Source organism: Agelaius tricolor, unplaced genomic scaffold, assembly GCF_023055355.1.
Source record: "Agelaius tricolor isolate 1412-34295 unplaced genomic scaffold, bAgeTri1.0.p SCAF_23, whole genome shotgun sequence".
NCBI lineage: Eukaryota > Metazoa > Chordata > Aves > Passeriformes > Icteridae > Agelaius > Agelaius tricolor.
Genome location: NW_027269283.1, coordinates 272,771 through 291,881, shown reverse-complemented (window position 1 = coordinate 291,881; position 19,111 = coordinate 272,771). Strand labels below are relative to the sequence as shown.

The 19,111-nt window shown below is 53.1% G+C and overlaps 1 protein-coding gene across 1 annotated transcript in view; it reads left to right on the top strand.

Moving 5' to 3' along the window:
* LOC139599313 (trichohyalin-like) overlaps positions 1-19,111 on the top strand; it is a 60,691-nt gene that overhangs the window by 20,883 nt on the left and 20,697 nt on the right. The window contains exons 13-25 of the mRNA XM_071446516.1: positions 5,173-5,220; positions 5,368-5,600; positions 6,067-6,220; positions 7,509-7,699; positions 9,003-9,222; positions 9,685-9,965; positions 11,161-11,320; positions 11,886-12,126; positions 12,742-12,887; positions 14,825-15,015; positions 16,318-16,537; positions 17,000-17,280; positions 18,476-18,635. Coding sequence (XP_071302617.1) covers positions 5,173-5,220; positions 5,368-5,600; positions 6,067-6,220; positions 7,509-7,699; positions 9,003-9,222; positions 9,685-9,965; positions 11,161-11,320; positions 11,886-12,126; positions 12,742-12,887; positions 14,825-15,015; positions 16,318-16,537; positions 17,000-17,280; positions 18,476-18,635 — 2,526 coding nt within the window. The remainder of the gene's footprint in view (positions 1-5,172; positions 5,221-5,367; positions 5,601-6,066; positions 6,221-7,508; positions 7,700-9,002; positions 9,223-9,684; positions 9,966-11,160; positions 11,321-11,885; positions 12,127-12,741; positions 12,888-14,824; positions 15,016-16,317; positions 16,538-16,999; positions 17,281-18,475; positions 18,636-19,111) is intronic.

Sequence of the window (19,111 nt, the reverse complement as noted above, 5' to 3'; positions counted from 1 at the left end):
CAGCCGCCATTCCAAAGGGGCCATACTCTGGGCACTATTGCATGTGATTTAGCAAAAGGCTTCAGCGCACTCGGCCACAATGGCTTTCCCTTGGCTTGCCAGCCTCACGGCAATGCTTGGCAGCTGCTGCTGCAGCCTGTGCCCCTGACTGACTACAGTGACTGTGCTTGAGGGCAGACTCGCCTTCCACTGGCAGGCGTCCCAAGGCAGCGGCATTGATGCCATCATGAGAGGCAGCACGAGCCCTGCGCTGCAGCTGCCGTCCCTCTCCTCTGTGCAGGCACCTTAAAAACATGTGCATGAGCTTCCAACCTAAATCCGGGATGGTCTTGGAACAAAGGAAGCAGTAGCAGGCGCTGAAGAAAGGCAGGCACTTGTGGCCAACATTCAGGGCTGGAGGGAAGCACTTTGGTGTCTGCTGAGGACATGGCTCGCTTCACAAGCTCAGGCTTTTCTGCTGGAAGATCCTGCTTTGCTCTTGCTGGAGCCCCTTCCCTACCAATGCAGGGGCTTCCATTTTTTCCTGGATCAAGTCTGGTGGACCTGTGGGCAACAAGTCTGTCCCGTGTGCATCTGAGACCAGAAAAGAGCAGGACATGGCTGCTTCCAGCACTTGTCTTGGCCGTGCCTTCAGGGGGCTGGCAGCATCATCAGAGACACAGAACAGCTTCTCCTGCCAGAGTTATCCCTATCCTCTGCACTTCCCCAGGTGTCTGTCTTGATGTTCACCGGGGACCTCCCTGTTTGTGGCCGTCCTTTGCCATGCTCAGCAGGCAGCCAGTTGTGTTTGCACGTGAGCTGCCACAGGAAGACACACAGTAAGTGGAGTGTTGAATAGCAGAGGCTGGGCCAATTCTCTTTCTTTCAGAATGCAAGAAAGACAGAAAAACACAAGGAAACATGACAGTGTTTTGGTGGAGTCTCTTTCTCCTGTGAAATTCTGTAGCTACTGGTCTTTCTGTGCTACTGCTAATCCCTTCCTTGAAAAGATCATTCCAGGAAGGAGCAACATCATTTGACACGTACCAAGTGTTGCCACCAGTTGCTCCAGGTGCTCCTACCATGAGCCCCTGTAGGATGGAGCCCAGGCCCAAGTGCACAAAGTCGGCTTTGGCTGCCCTCTGGCAGAGAAGCCCTCTGGAGGCACAGGTCTCTGGGGCAGGAGATGGGCACCAGCGCTGCCAGGGGCTCAGGGGGACTCTGCTTTGGCAGGGACTCTGCCACACCTGCTGATATCAGGGCTCCCTGGGCCCCAGGGCTCAGAGCAGCATTTGTGCTCTGGCTCACACATTCCTTGTCTCTGTCACACGGTCACACTTATCACCAGTGTCACTGAGTCCTGTTCAGACGATGTCTTTGCCTTTCAGAGTCACTTTGCATTGGCATGTGGGGCACTGATATGTAATACATTGTGTCCAAAATTTCTGCAGGACCCCTGTGGAACCAACCCCCACCCCTCTGTTCACCTATCAGGGGTGCAGATATGGGTGCTGTTGGGGAAAGTTTTGTTATAAATACATATTACAATATTGGCTTTTTGCAAATATTAAGATGGATTCTATATGTGTATTAGAGTAACTTTGCTATAAAAACATAGGGTTTTTTCTGTTGTTAACTAAACGTAGACATAGTAGTTAAATAGCTGATATAGCATGTTTGTGTTAAACTGCCTGCTTGGTTGGGATAACATTCAATAAACCTATGATGGAGACCCCTGCTGCTGACATGCCAATTATCAGCACCCACCATCTCTAGAAAAAATGGACCAAAGCCCAAACAGGAGGTGATAACAAGGGCGAACTCAAATCACCGCCACAAAATGCACGTGCTCTGAAAAGGTGGGCCCAAGGAGGAGACATGCTAAACAATTCTTAGAACATGTAAAGTAATTTGGGGAAAAGTTTAAATATGCATAATTGCTTATGACTATGCAGTAGGCTGATGTAATAGAAAGGGTATGTAAAGGACATCTCTGAAACAGCAGGTGTGCTCTTGGCTGAATGCCAAGCACATGGCCACAAAAACATTGCTTTATTCTCTTTGTCTCTTATTGTCCTTTATTCAACTTTTAAATTTTTACTGGAGAGTGAACCTTGTTTTTCACAATGAGGATGTGTAAAATGGGGCTTGGGGTGCTCAAATGCCTCAAGAAAGCACCAAAAACACCCAAGCACCACATTCCCCTCATGGCTGGGCTGGCGGTCCAGCAGCTCAAGTAGAAGAGTCCTCCAAGAACTCAGGGGAGCAGCAGCCCTCGTGCTGAGGCACAGCCTGTGGAGAAAGGGGTCGGTGGCCCAAATGTGTGCTTTGGAAATCTGAGCTGGGTTCCTAAATCCCATTGGAAGTGTCTGTAATAGACCTGTGGTGGCTGAGGGATGTACGTGGGAAGGGTTTGGCAGCCTGGAAGTGGACTTGTTGGTGCTCTGAGCTCTGTTGTGTCTGGGAGCCTGTTCCTTTGCCCTTGCCCAAGGGCAGAGTGTTGGTGAGGGCTGGAGTTGGAGGCTGTGTCTGCCCCGAGAGCCGGTACCGTGGGGCTGCAGGTGCTCCTGCCAGCGTGGGCTTGTCTGAGCCGGGCCTTGTGCCTCTTTCAGGTGTCCCTGCTGCAGTCACAGCTGGCCCAAGAGCGACAGCAGTGGCAGAACTCCACTGAGAGCTGCGCAAGGACCAGGCAGGAGCTGTCAGACCTTCACCAGGAGCTGTGCTGCTCCTTTGCAGCTGTGCAAGGAGCCCAAAGCTGCTCTTGTGGAAGCAGAGACTTGAAGCTGCATCACTCTCTGAACCTTAACTTGGCAGTGACATCCTTGGGCAGTGACATCTCTCTCTCTGGAGAGAGAGGCCTTACAGAAGGCAGCTGCAGCTCTGCTCTTCCACGCAGGATTTGTGCCCTGCTCAGAAGCCAATTCCTGTCAACGCGGGCACAAAAATCCTCCCTAGGACACAGATGAATGCAACCAAAAATGAGGGCAAAAATACCTGCCAAAGTTTCTGCAAGCAGACCCATTTGGTTCTTGAAGATCTGTTCCTAGTGAGGAATCTTTGATGGAAGCAGCAAGATTTTCTTCTGCCTACAAGACCTAGTGATATATTGCCAAACAGAGAGCAGAGAAAAAAATGTACTCGTGGTTGTCTCATTTTATGAGCCTTAAACACTGCAGCTCTCAGCATTTCTCTGTAGAAATTTGAAACGCCCCTGAAACACCATTCTTCCTCCTCATATGGCTGTTCTAAAGGCAAAGCTTTATTTTCCATGAATATTTGTAGGCACCAAGAACCTTTTTAGGCTTTTTCTTTCATGTGCCCTTTGTCAGAGAAGACAGAAGAATTCCTGTGACTCAGGAATGAAGCGCATCCCTAAAGAGCCTGCAAGTCTTGAGAATGCTGAGCCTTAAAACTGACTTCTGAGCCAGGTCCCTGCCCAGCTGCCCAGGAGGGCTCTGGGGACCCAAGGGAAGCAGGGCCAGTGCCAGGACCAGCAGGGAGCAGGGATGGGGGGAGAGCCAGGGAGGGCCTCCCAACAGCCCCTGGAATGCTGGGCTTTGGGCCCTGGCAGCCATCACAAAGGCCATGGAACATTGGGGGTATGACCCTGGCAAGTGTCACAAAGGCCGTGGAATGCTGGGGGTTGGATCCTGGCAACAATCAACAGCTCCTGGCTATTGGGGTTTGGACCCTGGAGCTGTCAACAGCTCGTGAACTTTGGGGCTTGGACCTTGCAAAGGCCAACGGCACTTAGATTGTGTGCTATTGACCCTGCAAAGGCCAAGAACCTTTGAATATTGGTGTTTACACCCTGCAAAGGCCAAGGGCCTTTGGATATTGGTGTTTACACCCTGCAAAGGCCAAGGGCCTTTGGATATTGGTGTTTACACCCTGCAAAGGCCAAGGGCCTTTGGGTTTTTGGGGTTTAGACCCTGCAAAGGCCAAGGGCCTTTGGATATCAGGGTTTAGACCCTGCAAAGGTCAAGGGCCTTTGGGCACAGGGCTTTAGACCCTGCAAAGGCCAAGGGCATTTGGATATCAGGGTTTAGACCCTGCAATTGCCAAGGGCCTTTGGATATTTGGGGTTTAGACCCTGCAAAGGCCAAGGGCCTTTGGGCACTGGGGTTTCGACCCTGCAAAGACCAAGGATCTTTGGTCACTGGGGTTTCAACCCTGCAAAGACCAAGGGCCTTTGGTCACTGATATTATCTGTCTCTGATATTATCTGTCTCTTTGTGCGAGGGGCGGATGGAGACCCGGAGGGTGAGTGACAAAGCCGCTGCTCTCCTTGTGCCAAGCCCAGCAGCGACCTGGGTGGGCCTGGGCTGTGCCTCGGGGAACAGTTCCCTTTGGGATTAGCAAGGGATTAACAGTTGGCTGTTCCAGAGCTGGCAGCAGCTGTGGTGCTTGCCCTGGGGACAGGCCTGGGAGGGAATGGGGGGCTCCTGGCTCTACCAGAGCGCAGCCACATCTCCTCCACTCTCCTTGTCCCACTGGAGGCCGTGGGCACAAACAAGGGAGCAGCTTTTCATTGCCTTCCCCTCACCCAAATTACAGCGCAGCCTCAGCGCTTCCCAGAGTCAAGAATGAGTTTCTCCCAGACATCTCCAAAATGATCCCCAGTGGCCCAGAGGAGGTCACAAGGATGATAGGAAGATGCTGCAAGGGCTGGAGCACCTGTGCCAAGGGAAAAGGATGCAAGAGTTGGGGTTGTCCTGACTAGAGAAGGTTCCAGGGTGACCTTAGAGTCCCTTCCAATGCATGAAAGGGCTGCAAGAGAGCTGGAGAGAGACTTAAGCCAGGGGCCTGCAGGGACAGGACAAGGCTTCCCAGTGAGACATGGCAAGGATGGATGGGATATTGGGAGGGGATTCTGCCCTCTGAGGGTGCTGAGGCCCTGGCACAGGTTGCCCAGAGAAGCTGTGGCTGCCCCTGGATCCCTGGGAGTGTTCATGGCCAGGTTGGATTGGGCTCTGGGCAGCTCCCCTTCTGGTGTTCTTAGAAGTGATCAGACACCTTGCAGCATGTTGGTTTGCGCTGCTGTCAAACTCCTGGGCTGAAAATATTGCCAAGGAAGGGAGGAGGAGCTCAGCTGGAAGTGCTGTGCTCTGGGACAGGCTGGGAAGCACTTAGAGGCAACTGCCTCAGGGGCAGCCATGCAGTCTGAGTGTGCTCTTGCCTGTGCACTTGCAGGGAGCTCGAGGGCTTTCTCACCAGGGACGTTCCTCCAGAGCCCCTCAGGTGAGTAAACTGTGCTGAGCTGGCTGGCCTTTTGAAACTGGTTCTCCATGAATGGACACTGGTTCTTGTGGGATCAGAAGAGGCATCTCAGTGCTACTTTGGAACAGGAACAGAATACCTGACTAACAGCTGGATGTGGCCTTTCAGGTGCTGGTAGACGACGGTGACAGCATGGCCAATTCCATCATCTGCACCGACAATCCTGGGAACATCCTCTCAACTCTGACATCCACTGATGAACAGCATCCCTTTGAATTGGCTCGGGAAGCTACAGAGAATTGTGAGCGCATGTGGCAACAGTTTGATCAAGTAGAGGAGAGAACCCAGAGGATCAGAAGCCAATACCAGATCATAGACTCTCTGCTAGAAGAAATCTGTAGGTGAGCATTTCCTCCTCCTCCTCCTCCTCCTCCTCCTACATTCCAGAGGCAATCTGCTTCCAGGTCTGGGAGGTCAGAGGTGTCCTGGATGAAGAAATCACCTGCCTACCATGTGTAGGCCTCAGTGTGGATCTCGAGCAATGTCCTGTCTGGGTTTTGGATGCTCTACTGTGACTCCCAAGGCTGTCTGGGAGATGCAGAGCCATATTGGAATAGAAGACTCCTTCTTCTTGCCGTGCTGCTTCCTGAATTCTGTTCCTTGCATGCCCCTGCCCAGCCACTGCTTGTCACTGAAGGAAGGCAAAATCCTGCCTTCCTTTCCCTTTGCCTCTGGAGGATTTCCTTGGGAGGGAAAGAGCAAGGTCTTCCTTAGCCCACTGCCCCCAGCTCCATCCTGGTGTGCTGAAAATGGCATTGCTGACTCTACAGGCCTCTTGCTTCTTCTGACTGGGCCTTGTCTCTGCAGTGACTGTGCAAAAATTGAGAAGTCCAAGGAAATGCTGCGGCAATGCACTGGAATCCCGGAGACAGCAGCCTTTTGTCTGCAGCAGCAGAACACCAAGCAGCAGAAGGAAGCGTCAGCCCAGGCAGAAGAGGCAGAACAGCAGGACTGGATGGAGGTTGGTTTTGGAAATGAGATGGTTTTCCCTTGAAAACTCGTCTTGCCCCTTCTTGTACAGTGGAGGACTTGGCTGTACTCGAGGGAGAAGGGCCATCCTTGCAGAGGGAGCTGGAAGTCAAGAGGCAGACTTTGGAGGAATTGCAGCTTCAGAGGGATGTGCTGGAGCAAGGGAGGAATGATGGTAGCAGGGCTCTGAACACCTTATTGCTAGGCAGCACCTGTGGCAGTGGGAGTTGTGGCAGCCAGATCAGCCTGATGCTCTTTCAGGCACTAGAAGACAGGCACAGTGCTGTGCACACCTGGCTCAAGAGGGCACACGCATTTCTTAGCCAGGGATATGCATGTTCATCAGCAAAGTGTGGCATGCTTCTGCAAAATGTGTTGCTTGGGGCAGCCACAGAGCCTCTAAAAGAGGGAAGGGAGCTGGGGAAGGGTCTGGAGCACAGGTGTGACCAGGAGCAGCTGAGGGAGCTGGGGGGGCTCAGCCTGGAGAAAAGAAGGCTCAGGGGGCACCTTCTTGCTCTCTCCAAGTCCCTGTGACAGGAAGCTGCAGCCAGGTGAGGATCAGGCTCTGCTTCCAGGGAACAAGGGACAGGAGAAGAGGAAACAGCCCCAAGCTGTGGCAGGGGAGGTTTGGATTGGATGTTACAGGATAGCTGCAAGAGAAGGCTGTGTTTCAGAGGGTCTCTGTCAGACACTCTCAGGTCTGGGCAATGTGGTAGGTTTGGCAAATGCACAGCAGAGGTTTTGCTTTGGCCACATCAGCCAGACATCCATCAGTCACTAAATATCTGCTCATCACAAGAGCCGTTTCCCAGTAAAGCATCCTCTCCTTGCAGAGAATTGCTTGGAGTATGTGAAGAGGTGACACTGTGATGCGGGTTTCCTTCTGTTAGGGAGAAGTCCTGTATATTTTCCCTTGATTCAGCTGAATTTCCCTTGATTCACTGAAATAGATCCAAAGAGAAATTTTGTCAGCCCAGAGGCAGTTGTGGAAGGTGCAGTGGTTTTATGTGGCAACACAGAGTTTGGAGTAGGGATGTTTGTTGGGAAGGAGCTGTCTGGGCCCGGGCAAGGCAGCAGGGCCTGCCACAGCACTTCCAAGGGAACAGTGCCAGAAGCTTTTGGCAGGCCAGGCTATCAGAGCTGCATGGGGCAGATGCTGTGAAACTTTGAGGCCAGGGCACAGGGGCTCCTTGTCCTCTGGCTGCCTGTGAGGTGGCACTGGCTGGCTCTGCACAGGGCTCCCGAGGAAGGGCTCCAGCTGTACCTTGTCCCACTTGCAGGTTTCCGAGGAAGAAGAGTCATCGAGCTGGTCTCTGGAGCTGCTGAGCCAGGAATCCTCTGACCAAGGACATGAAGTGGCCCAGGCGTGGCGAGAGGAGGAGCTGCTGGCCCAGAAGGCTGACCTTGAGGGCCGACTGGCAGCCACCGAGTGGCTCCGACAAGACCTGGCCAGGCAGCTGGAGGAGACCAGGTAAAGGCAGGGAGTTGAAACTTTTCAGATGGTTTTACATTCCGTGGACACCATATGGAAGCGTCTCAAGGAAAAAATATAAATGCCACAATGTGAGGGTTGTTTTTCTTGCACCGAAAGCCAGCAAAGCTCTCGTCGGCCTTGGGCTCCTGTTTGTGCCGCCGAGCACACTCCTGTGGGATGTCAAAAGCAATCCAGCCAGCCCTGAACTGAGGAGTAGTTGAACCATGCAGATGCTGAGTGAAACCTCAAGTTTCTCTTGGGTTTGGTTCCTCGTTCTGGGCATTGAACATCCCTCGTTCCTTTCTGAGTCGCTTGACATGATCCTGATCTTCAGACCAGGAAGCCTCATCTTCAGCATTCCAGGCTCTTACCTTGGCCCGTTGGGAGTAACACGCTGCCATTCAGGGTGAAGCCAGAGGCTCCTGCTGACCATCTTGAGGCATTTCTGCTTCCAAGCACACTCTTGAGAAGTGTGGGACAGGATGTAGAGCTGGTTAGAGAGCAGCAGGGAAAGCTCTTTGGAATTCTCAACAGCCTCTGGGCATTCTTGCTGATTGTTGGTGGGCACCCAGCTGCCAAACCTGCCAAGGTGCCTTTGCATGGTCCCTCTCACTGTGTAAAGAAGGACAAGTCCCTTGGGCTACTGCCTGCTTGTTCAGCAACACTCAAATAAAGGCAGCAAGTCTACTCCTGGACCTTGCAAGAGTTGAAACTGCAGTCTCTGCATCGAGGTAGTTGTTGTTCAGACAAAAGGGTGATCTGATCTTTCACAGGTGCTGCCATGACCATGAGATTTTACTGTATCTGCAAAGTAGTTCTGAAGCCTCGTTAAATCCCGGGTGTCTGGAAGATGATGTACCTTTCTGTCCATTATCAAGAGCATTAAAAAGTCAGGAGTCAGCCAGGACAAGAGTCTGTTCTGTCCCCCTGCAGAGCAGCTTGGAAGTGCTGATGAGAGAAGGGCTGTGAGCAGGGGCTGGGCTTTTGCTTGTTGCTCCAGCCTGTTTGGGCACAGCTACCCAGAGTCATAGGTCAGGAGCAGCAAGTGAAGGTTTGGCTGTTGAGGCCAAGTTGGGCTGGGCTGCCTGTGCTAGGGCAGGCCATAAGGAAGGCCTGGGCAGTCCCTCACAGGCCCTGCTCTGCTCTGGAAATGGCCCAGATGTGCCTTCTCTGGACGAGTTTCCAGCTGAGCCATTTTCCATCCTCAGGCGTGGGGATCTTGAGCCACGTCATCCTGGAATAACCGGCTGTGGGTGTCTGGAGCAAGCAACTCACGTCTGTCCATCTTTGCAACTTGTAGGTCAGCAAAGGAGAGCCTGCAATCCAGGCTGTTTGCTGCTCAGCAGCAGATGGCTCAGCTGCAGATGACCTGGAAGCGTGTGGAGGCAGAGCTGCAAGGGGAGCTGCAGGAAGCTCGCAGAGAAGCCCAGGCAGCGCAGAGGAGGCACGAGGAAGAGCTACAAGGCCTCAAAGAGGAAAGGAATCTCCTCCTTGAGCAGAGGGAGGCTCTAGAAAAGCAGGTGAGTGAAAGGGCAGTGGCACTGCAGTCATGCAGCGAGGGGTCTGTGGCCTTCTTGCTTTTCCATGGCAGAGCAGCAGCTGCTGGGGTGAGCCCTGGGGCTGTCTCGTGCTCTGGGGGCTCCATGGCAGCTGCTCTGAAGGACACTCAGGGCTCTGCTGAATGTCAGCTGCTGCTCTGGACAGCTGGGCTAGTCCTCTGTGCTGCTGGCCAGCAAGCAGCAGCATGGATTCCTGCTGGCCTCTTCTTGCTAGCCTTGCTTTGGCAGGTGCTTCCTCAGGTGCCCTTGCTGGTGGGCCACTTAGAGAGTGAAACAAGTTGTCCATGTCCTTTGTGAATCTGGTGCTCTCAGGACAGGGAGGAGTGGAAAGTTGTCCTTTACCTTTGCTCACAGCCTGTGCTGTGGCTGAGTGTGAGAAGCTGTGGCTGTAGCCTCTGACTGCTTTGTTCTGTTTGACTGGAGGTGGCAGAGTTGACATCTCAGCTGGCAGCCTCCCAAGAGTGCCAGGAAAGGACTGCACAGAGAGCCCAGCAAGATGTGAGGGAGACACAGGAAGAGTCCAGGCAGAAGCTGTTGGAGCTTGAGCAGACCCAGAAGATGCTGGAGGAGGCACAACATCAGAACAAGGAGCTGCAAGTGCATCTGGAGTACTTGGAGAGGGAATGGATTCAATGGGAAGAAGTGGCACAGCAAAATTCAGAATTGCAGGCTTCTGTCAATGCCCTAGAGAAGGACAAGGCCAGGTAAATGAAAGCCTGTGGGACTCTGCATGGTGCTGAATGGATTCCCTCTTTGCCATCTTTGCACCTGCCAGGGACTCTGGCAGCATTTCCTACATGGCAGGTTCTGCACTCCCCGTGCAGACACGTCTCATTATCTGAATGCTGAGTTTCATTTTCTTTTCTTTCAAGCCTTCAGATAGAGTTTTTCTGAAGACAAAGTCTTCTGGGGAAGCCCTTTCCCTCTAGGGGTTATTGTGTGGTTAGGTGGGTGTGTTGACACTGCCCGAGGTGCACTGTAAGGAGCTGCATACATCTATCAGCTCTACCTTGGATCCTGTAACTTGAAGCCTTTGGGATCTGGATCAGCCTGGCATCTGATGCTTTTTCTGGGCAGAACCATCTTAAGGCCCTGAGTGCTGCTCTAGGCCAGCTGGGCCTTGGAGGCAGCCCAGAAACAAGAATGTCTCTGTTGCATGGTTCCTCATCCAATGTCCCCCGCTGCCTGCAGGGGGTCAAGCAGGGTCCCTGCCACCCTGCACAGTCACAGGCATTTCTGACTGTGCAAAGAATGCAAGGAACAGGACCAAGCTATGGGGGGCTCATGTAGCCGATCAAATCCTGCCAGGTTTAAGTGCCACAGGATTCTTCCTCCAAGAAGAAGACAAAGCAAAGGCAGGGCACTCCTGCTTGCCTGGAGCCTTCTGCATCTTCCATCAGGTTGTGCTCCAAGCCTCAGTTGCCCTTTTGGCCTTTGTTTCTCCAGCTGAAAGTAGGATGGGTGCTGGTAAATCTTCGGGAACTTGCCAGAGATGCCCTGGCTCTAGGGTGCTGCTCCTGCTACCTGGATGTGTAAGATGGGGAAAGGAAATGTCTCTTCCATGCTGACCAAGCCTCCCTGCTTTGGAGCCTGGTTAGTCAGAAGAAAATTGTTCCTCTCCCCTAATGTCTTCATTGCAAGACTTTGTTAGGTTTGTATTCACATTCCCAGCTCAGAAAGAACGTATGGCATGGAGGCAGGAACTCGCTGTTCATTCTGGGACAAAAGCAGATTGGCACATGCTGGTCAGGGACTGCAGGGGGAACAGTCAAGTCTAAACAGCCAAGTTGTCTAGAGAAACCTCATCAGGCAGGGCAGTTTCCCCCTGAGGTGGTGTGAGTCCTAAGAGTTGATAAAAGGTGATATCATTTAGTAATGAGTTGCTTGCTTTCCTTCTAGGCTGATTCTGTCTCTTGAAGAAAAGAATGTGTGCCTCAGGACACTGGAAGAGCAGAACTTGGCACTGCAAAATCAGGTGTCTCAGTGTCAATCTGCTCTTCAGGAGACAGAGCAGCTCTATTCTGAGCATAGAAGAGAACTGCTGGGGCTCAACACACAGGTAAGCTGTGCAGTGGCATCCTCTTCTCCAGGGACACACAACAGCACCTTTGCCTTGCAGGCCCCAGCCTCTTTCCCCTGCCAGCAGCATCCACAGCTGCCGTGTTCTGTCCAGGGCTGCTGCTGCACCCTGAGGCTGAGCCTGGATCTGGTCTCTGCTGCAGAAGTTTTCCCCCATCCTCTCCCGGGTCCCAGCAGGAAATGTGGGAGGAGAAGCAGCATCAGACTCCTCTGGAGCTTCTCTGTCCCTCTGTTGGCAGTGTTGTCGCAGACAGAGTTGGTGCCTGTGCCAGGCACTGAGCAATGTGGGGACACAGAGGTGGCTGTGGCAGGCTGGGCAGGGCACTTCCAGCACAGCCAGTTCAGCCGCTGTTCCGAGCTGCAGCCCAAGGATGCCCATTGCCTCCCTTTCCCTGTTTTCTCTCCATTTGTCTCCATTGGCATCCTTGCTTCTGTGCCTTCTGCGTTTGGCTTGAAGTCATTTCTCCTTCGTTGCTCTCCCTGTGGCCCGCTGTGCAGCCTCAGGAGCAGCCCTGTCCCTGAGGCTCTGTGCATCCATCTTCCAGGCCTGGGCCCTGCTGGAGGCAGTGAAGGAGAAGGCAGCTTTCTTGGAAACTCGACAGAAGCAATTGGAAACTGAGGAGTCTGAGCTGCGTGTGAGGCTCCAGAGCTCTGAGGAAATCTCAGTGGACATTGCCACACAGTGTAAGGCCATGGAGCTGGAGCTGAGGAAGAGACAGGCTCAGAGAGACAATCTCAGGGCTCGCAATAAGGAGCTGCTGAAACAGGTGGAGCAAAGTGAGCAAGGTACAGCTTCTCCTCTCCCATCCACTGCCCCATGCTGTCTGACCTGTGGGGATCTCACTGATGCCTCGCAGAGGAAAAGTGCCCAGAGATGGCAGAGGAGAAAAACAGCCAGCAGGAGATTTCTCCATCCACGTGCCAGTGAAAGCTTTCTCTTGAGAAAGGTGCTGTGGCTGGCAGTGCCCTCTGGCTGTGCTAGGGCTGATCCCGTGCACAGCTGGTGCCTCTCAGGCTCCGTGTCTGTGCTAAGGAGCTGTAGCTGGATGCCTCAGCTCCATTCCCCCCAAACTCCAGGCCCTGCCAGAGCCTCCAGGCTATTGGCCTCTCTGGAGCAGGGCTGCACAGGCATCCCCTGTGCTTTGTCTCTCTTAGATTGCTCACTCTGCACAAGGCCAAGAGCAAACACACTTTTCTGTCCCTCTGAACCCTGCCCCTTTCATTCTTGCCTTTTTCTCTGCCTGGAAGTTTCCTTCATTTCTGTCAGCTTTGGAGCCTTTGTGGGCTTAGGGCCTGGCAAACACAGGCAGGTAGAGAAGACAGTGCTGTTGTCTCTGCAGGATGCACATCAGTTTAACTTGACTTTTCTTTTCCCCTCCTCCTTCCCCTTCCTTCCTCCAGCAATGTTGAGGGCAGAACACCAGAAAATTTCTCATGAAAATTCCCAGAAGCAAGACGCCATTGCCCTGAAGGAAGATGATGTGACTCTTTGTCACTCTTTGCAAAGGAATTTAGAGGACCTGGAGAAGGAAAGGAACGATGTGCTGGTGAGATTGGCAGATGCCACAAAGGGCCCTTTCCTAGCTATGTTTGGACCTTGTGCTCATAGTTCTAAAGAGCACCTTTTCCCAGTTAAACTTTTCCAATTGCATTCTTCTGAATAAGGAGGAGAAGATGTTGTAGTCATGGCCAAGCCAGTTAATGCTGAGGCTGCTGATTTTCCTCCCTGCTGGGCTTCTGTGCTCTAGAACCTTTAGTTCTCAATGTCCTCAGTGTCCCTATTGACATGGCATGGTTTGGGGAATTCCTGGTGTCCAATGCCATGTTCAGCTTTCTAAATATCTGGATGTGGAAGGAGGGAGGAGAACACAAAGTTTGCTGTTAATAGAAAGGTGTTTGGCCTTGGCCATGGGAGAGCAGCAAGGGGGGAGAGAGGAGAGGAAAGCCAAGGTCTGATCCCCAGCAGGACGTGTGCCTGCAAGGGGAGAACTGGTCCTGAGTGGCAGCAGAGAATGACAGACTGATCTGGCCATTGCTGCTCCCAGAGAGGGCAGTGGGGCTCTGGGGCATGGAGCCATGGGAACTCTACACAGGAGAGGTGGAAAAGCACTGCTGTCAGCCCAGCCCCAGGGAATGAAAGGCTGCGGCTGTTTGCTCTTCCCTTCCTCCCTGATGGAGAGCACATCCTTGTGGCACTGCCTGAATCCCGCTTAGCGGGCACTTGAAATCCTGGCTGCAGTTCTGGCAGCTCCTCCCCAAAGGAGCCCTGGAGTGGAGCTGCAGGAGGTCAGGCAAGGGCAGAAGGGAAGCTGGGATGGGCTGAGTGAGCTGGGAAAGATGCAGCATCAAGGGGAGGGGGGCCCAGCAAAGCTCTGTAGCATGCTGAGAGGCTGAGAGAGAGGGGCAGCCTGTGCCTGCCCCTGCAGCAGGAGTCCAGATCTGGTATGAAAAGCAAAGTGAGAGAGGGAATGAGTGGCCCTTTTTCTCCCTGTTTTGGCAGCATGAAAGGGAATTGTACCAGCAGCAGATGAGATATCTGGAAAAGAAGAATCAAATGCATGCACCTGAGATGAGCAATCATAAGGGAAATAATCAAGAATTACAAGTGGAGAGGGAAGAGTTGCAAGAAGATTTGGAGCATGGGGCTGCTGCTTTGAAGAAATCGAGGGACAAGACTCAAGTACTGAGTGCTGCACTGAACAAGAGTGAACTTGCCAGAGGGGCTCTGAAGCAACACTTGGGCTCCCTGAAGGGAAAGATTTGTATCCAGGCAGGCAGAGAACTTGACCTTCAGTCCACTCCAGTGTCCCTGAATTATTCAAGTGATTTTTCCCATGAAGAGGTGGGTCTCTATCCCTGTCAGTGCAGGCCTGCTTGGGTAAAGAGCCTTGTCTGTCTGCCTGGCTCCAGCCAGAGGCCACTGACTGCCAGATTGATTCCTGGCACACCCAGAATGACTGATCCAGCTCTGGAGCTTGCTGTTCAAAGCAGCTCCAGGCCAAAAGCTGGGCATGGGGAGCTGCTTCTCCTGTGCCCACAAAAGGGGAGGCAACACATGGGGGTTTGGATTGGGTGTGGGAAGGAATGGAGCCGGTGAGCAGAGTGATGGACTAATGCCAGTTGGGTTTTGGAGTAATGGCTGAAAATGTTCAGCACAGCTGGTGCTTAGAGTCAATTGTATTGGCAGTTGTGGAAGATGCAGTGGTTTTGGGTGGCAACACAGAGTTTGGAGTAGGGATGTTTGTTGGGAAGGAGCTGTCTGGGCCCGGGCAAGGCAGCAGGGCCTGCCACAGCACTTCCAAGGGAACAGTGCCAGAAGCTTTTGGCAGGCCAGGCTATCAGAGCTGCATGGGGCAGATGCTGTGAAACTTTGAGGCCAGGGCACAGGGGCTCCTTGTCCTCTGGCTGCCTGTGAGGTGGCACTGGCTGGCTCTGCACAGGGCTCCCGAGGAAGGGCTCCAGCTGTACCTTGTCCCACTTGCAGGTTTCCGAGGAAGAAGAGTCATCGAGCTGGTCTCTGGAGCTGCTGAGCCAGGAATCCTCTGACCAAGGACATGAAGTGGCCCAGGCGTGGCGAGAGGAGGAGCTGCTGGCCCAGAAGGCTGACCTTGAGGGCCGACTGGCAGCCACCGAGTGGCTCCGACAAGACCTTGCCAGGCAGCTGGAGGAGACCAGGTAAAGGCCGGGAGTTGAAACTTTTCAGATGGTTTTACATTCCGTGGACACAATATGGAAGCGTCTCAAGGAAAAAATATAAATGCCACAATGTGAGGGTTGTTTTTCTTGCACCGAAAGCCAGCAAAGCTCTCGTCAGCCTTGGGCTCCTGTTTGTGCCACCGAGCACACTCCTGTGGGATGTCAAAAGCAATCCAGCCAGCCCTGAACTGAGGAGTAGTTGAACCATGCAGATGCTGAGTGAAACCTCAAGTTTCTCTTGGGTTTGGTTCCTCGTTCTGGGCATTGAACATCCCTCGTTCCTTTCTGAGTCGCTTGACATGATCCTGATCTTCAGACCAGGAAGCCTCATCTTCAGCATTCCAGGCTCTTACCTTGGCCCGTTGGGAGTAGCACGCTGCCATTCAGGGTGAAGCCAGAGGCTCCTGCTGACCATCTTGAGGCATTTCTGCTTCCAAGCACACTCTTGAGAAGTGTGGGACAGGATGTAGAGCTGGTTAGAGAGCAGCAGGGAAAGCTCTCTGGAATTCTCAACAGCCTCTGGGCATTCTTGCTGATTGTTGGTGGGCACCCAGCTGCCAAACCTGCCAAGGTGCCTTTGCATGGTCCCTCTCACTGTGTAAAGAAGGACAAGTCCCTTGGGCTACTGCCTGCTTGTTCAGCAACACTCAAATAAAGGCAGCAAGTCTACTCCTGGACCTTGCAAGAGTTGAGACTGCAGTCTCTGCATCGAGGTAGTTGTTGTTCAGACAAAAGGGTGATCTGATTTTTCACAGGTGCTGCCACGACCATGAGATTTTACTGTATCTGCAAAGTAGTTCTGAAGCCTCGTTAAATCCCGGGTGTCTGGAAGATGATGTACCTTTCTGTCCATTATCAAGAGCATTAAAAAGTCAGGAGTCAGCCAGGACAAGAGTCTGTTCTGTCCCCCTGCAGAGCAGCTTGGAAGTGCTGATGAGAGAAGGGCTGTGAGCAGGGATTGGGCTTTTGCTTGTTGCTCCAGCCTGTTTGGGCACAGCTACCCAGAGTCATAGGTCAGGAGCAGCAAGTGAAGGTTTGGCTGTTGAGGCCAAGTTGGGCTGGGCTGCCTGTGCTAGGGCAGGCCATAAGGAAGGCCTGGGCAGTCCCTCACAGGCCCTGCTCTGCTCTGGAAATGGCCCAGATGTGCCTTCTCTGGACGAGTTTCCAGCTGAGCCATTTTCCATCCTCAGGCGTGGGGATCTTGACCACGTCGTCCTGGAATAACCGGCTCTGGGTGTCTGGAGCAAGCAACTCATGTCTGTCCATCTTTGCAACTTGTAGGTCAGCAAAGGAGAGCCTGCAATCCAGGCTGTTTGCTGCTCAGCAGCAGATGGCTCAGCTGCAGATGACCTGGAAGCGTGTGGAGGCAGAGCTGCAAGGGGAGCTGCAGGGAGCTCGCAGAGAAGCCCAGGCAGCACAGAGGAGGCACGAGGAAGAGCTACAAGGCCTCAAAGAGGAAAGGAATCTCCTCCTTGAGCAGAGGGAGGCTCTAGAAAAGCAGGTGAGGGAAAGAGCAGTGGCACTGCAGTCATGCAGCGAGGGGTCTGTGGCCTTCTTGCTTTTCCATGGCAGAGCAGCAGCTGCTGGGGTGAGCCCTGGGGCTGTCTCGTGCTCTGGGGGCTCCATGGCAGCTGCTCTGAAGGACACTCAGGGCTCTGCTGAATGTCAGCTGCTGCTCTGGACAGCTGGGCTAGTCCTCTGTGCTGCTGGCCAGCAAGCAGCAGCATGGATTCCTGCTGGCCTCTTCTTGCTAGCCTTGCTTTGGCAGGTGCTTTCTCAGGTGCCCTTGCTGGTGGGCCACTTAGAGAGTGAAACAAGTTGTCCATGTCCTTTGTGAATCTGGTGCTCTCAGGACAGGGAGGAGTGGAAAGTTGTCCTTTACCTTTGCTCACAGCCTGTGCTGTGGCTGAGTGTGAGAAGCTGTGGCTGTAGCCTCTGACTGCTTTGTTCTGTTTGACTGGAGGTGGCAGAGTTGACATCTCAGCTGGCAGCCTCCCAAGAGTGCCAGGAAAGGACTGCACAGAGAGCCCAGCAAGATGTGAGGGAGACACAGGAAGAGTCCAGGCAGAAGCTGTTGGAGCTTGAGAAGATCCAGAAGATGCTGGAGGAGGCACAACATCAGAACAAGGAGCTGCAAGTGCATCTGGACTACTTGGAGAGGGAATGGATTCAATGGGAAGAAGTGGCACAGCAAAATTCAGAATTGCAGGCTTCTGTCAATGCTCTAGAGAAGGAAAAGGCCAGGTAAATGAAAGCCTGTGGGACTCTGCATTGTGCTGAATGGATTCCCTCTTTGCCATCTTTGCACCTGCCAGGGACTCTGGCAGCATTTCCTACATGGCAGGTTCTGCACTCCCCGTGCAGACACGTCTCATTATCTGAATGCTGAGTTTCATTTTCTTTTCTTTCAAGCCTTCAGATAGAGTTTTTCTGAAGACAAAGTCTTCTGGGGAAGCCCTTTCCCTCTAGGGGTTATTGTGTGGTTAGGTGGGTGTGTTGACACTGCCCGAGGTGCACTGTAAGGAGCTGCATACATCCATCAACTCCACCTTGGGGCCTGTAACTTGAAGCCTTTGGGATCTGGATCAGCCTGGCATCTGATGCTTTTTCTGGGCAGAACCATCTTAAGGCCCTGAGTGCTGCTCTAGGCCAGCTGGGCCTTGGAGGCAGCCCAGAAACAAGAATGTCTCTGTTGCATGGTTCCTCATCCAATGTCCCCCGCTGCCTGCAGGGGGTCAAGCAGGGTCCCTGCCACCCTGCACAGTCACAGGCATTTCTGACTGTGCAAAGAATGCAAGGAACAGGACCAAGCTATGGGGGGCTCATGTAGCCGATCAAATCCTGCCAGGTTTAAGTGCCACAGGATTCTTCCTCCAAGAAGAAGACAAAGCAAAGGCAGGGCACTCCTGCTTGCCTGGAGCCTTCTGCATCTTCCATCAGGTTGTGCTCCAAGCCTCAGTTGCCCTTTTGGCCTTTGTTTCTCCAGCTGAAAGTAGGATGGGTGCTGGTAAATCTTCGGGAACTTGCCAGAGATGCCCTGGCTCTAGGGTGCTGCTCCTGCTACCTGGATGTGTAAGATGGGGAAAGGAAATGTCTCTTCCATGCTGACCAAGCCTCCCTGCTTTGGAGCCTGGTTAGTCAGAAGAAAATTGTTCCTCTCCCCTAATGTCTTCATTGCAAGACTTTGTTAGGTTTGTATTCACATTCCCAGCTCAGAAAGAACGTATGGCATGGAGGCAGGAACTCGCTGTTCATTCTGGGACAAAAGCAGATTGGCACATGCTGGTCAGGGACTGCAGGGGGAACAGTCAAGTCTAAACAGCCAAGTTGTCTAGAGAAACCTCATCAGGCAGGGCAGTTTCCCCCTGAGGTGGTGTGAGTCCTAAGAGTTGATAAAAGGTGATATCATTTAGTAATGAGTTGCTTGCTTTCCTTCTAGGCTGATTCTGTCTCTTGAAGAAAAGAATGTGTGCCTCAGGACACTGGAAGAGCAGAACTTGGCACTGCAAAATCAGGTGTCTCAGTGTCAATCTGCTCTTCAGGAGACAGAGCAGCTCTATTCTGAGCATAGAAGAGAACTGCTGGGGCTCAACACACAGGTAAGCTGTGCAGTGGCATCCTCTTCTCCAGGGACACACAACAGCACCTTTGCCTTGCAGGCCCCAGCCTCTTTCCCCTGCCAGCAGCATCCACAGCTGCCGTGTTCTGTCCAGGGCTGCTGCTGCACCCTGAGGCTGAGCCTGGATCTGGTCTCTGCTGCAGAAGTTTTCCCCCATCCTCTCCCGGGTCCCAGCAGGAAATGTGGGAGGAGAAGCAGCATCAGACTCCTCTGGAGCTTCTCTGTCCCTCTGTTGGCAGTGTTGTCGCAGACAGAGTTGGTGCCTGTGCCAGGCACTGAGCAATGTGGGGACACAGAGGTGGCTGTGGCAGGCTGGGCAGGGCACTTCCAGCACAGCCAGTTCAGCCGCTGTTCCGAGCTGCAGCCCAAGGATGCCCATTGCCTCCCTTTCCCTGTTTTCTCTCCATTTGTCTCCATTGGCATCCTTGCTTCTGTGCCTTCTGCGTTTGGCTTGAA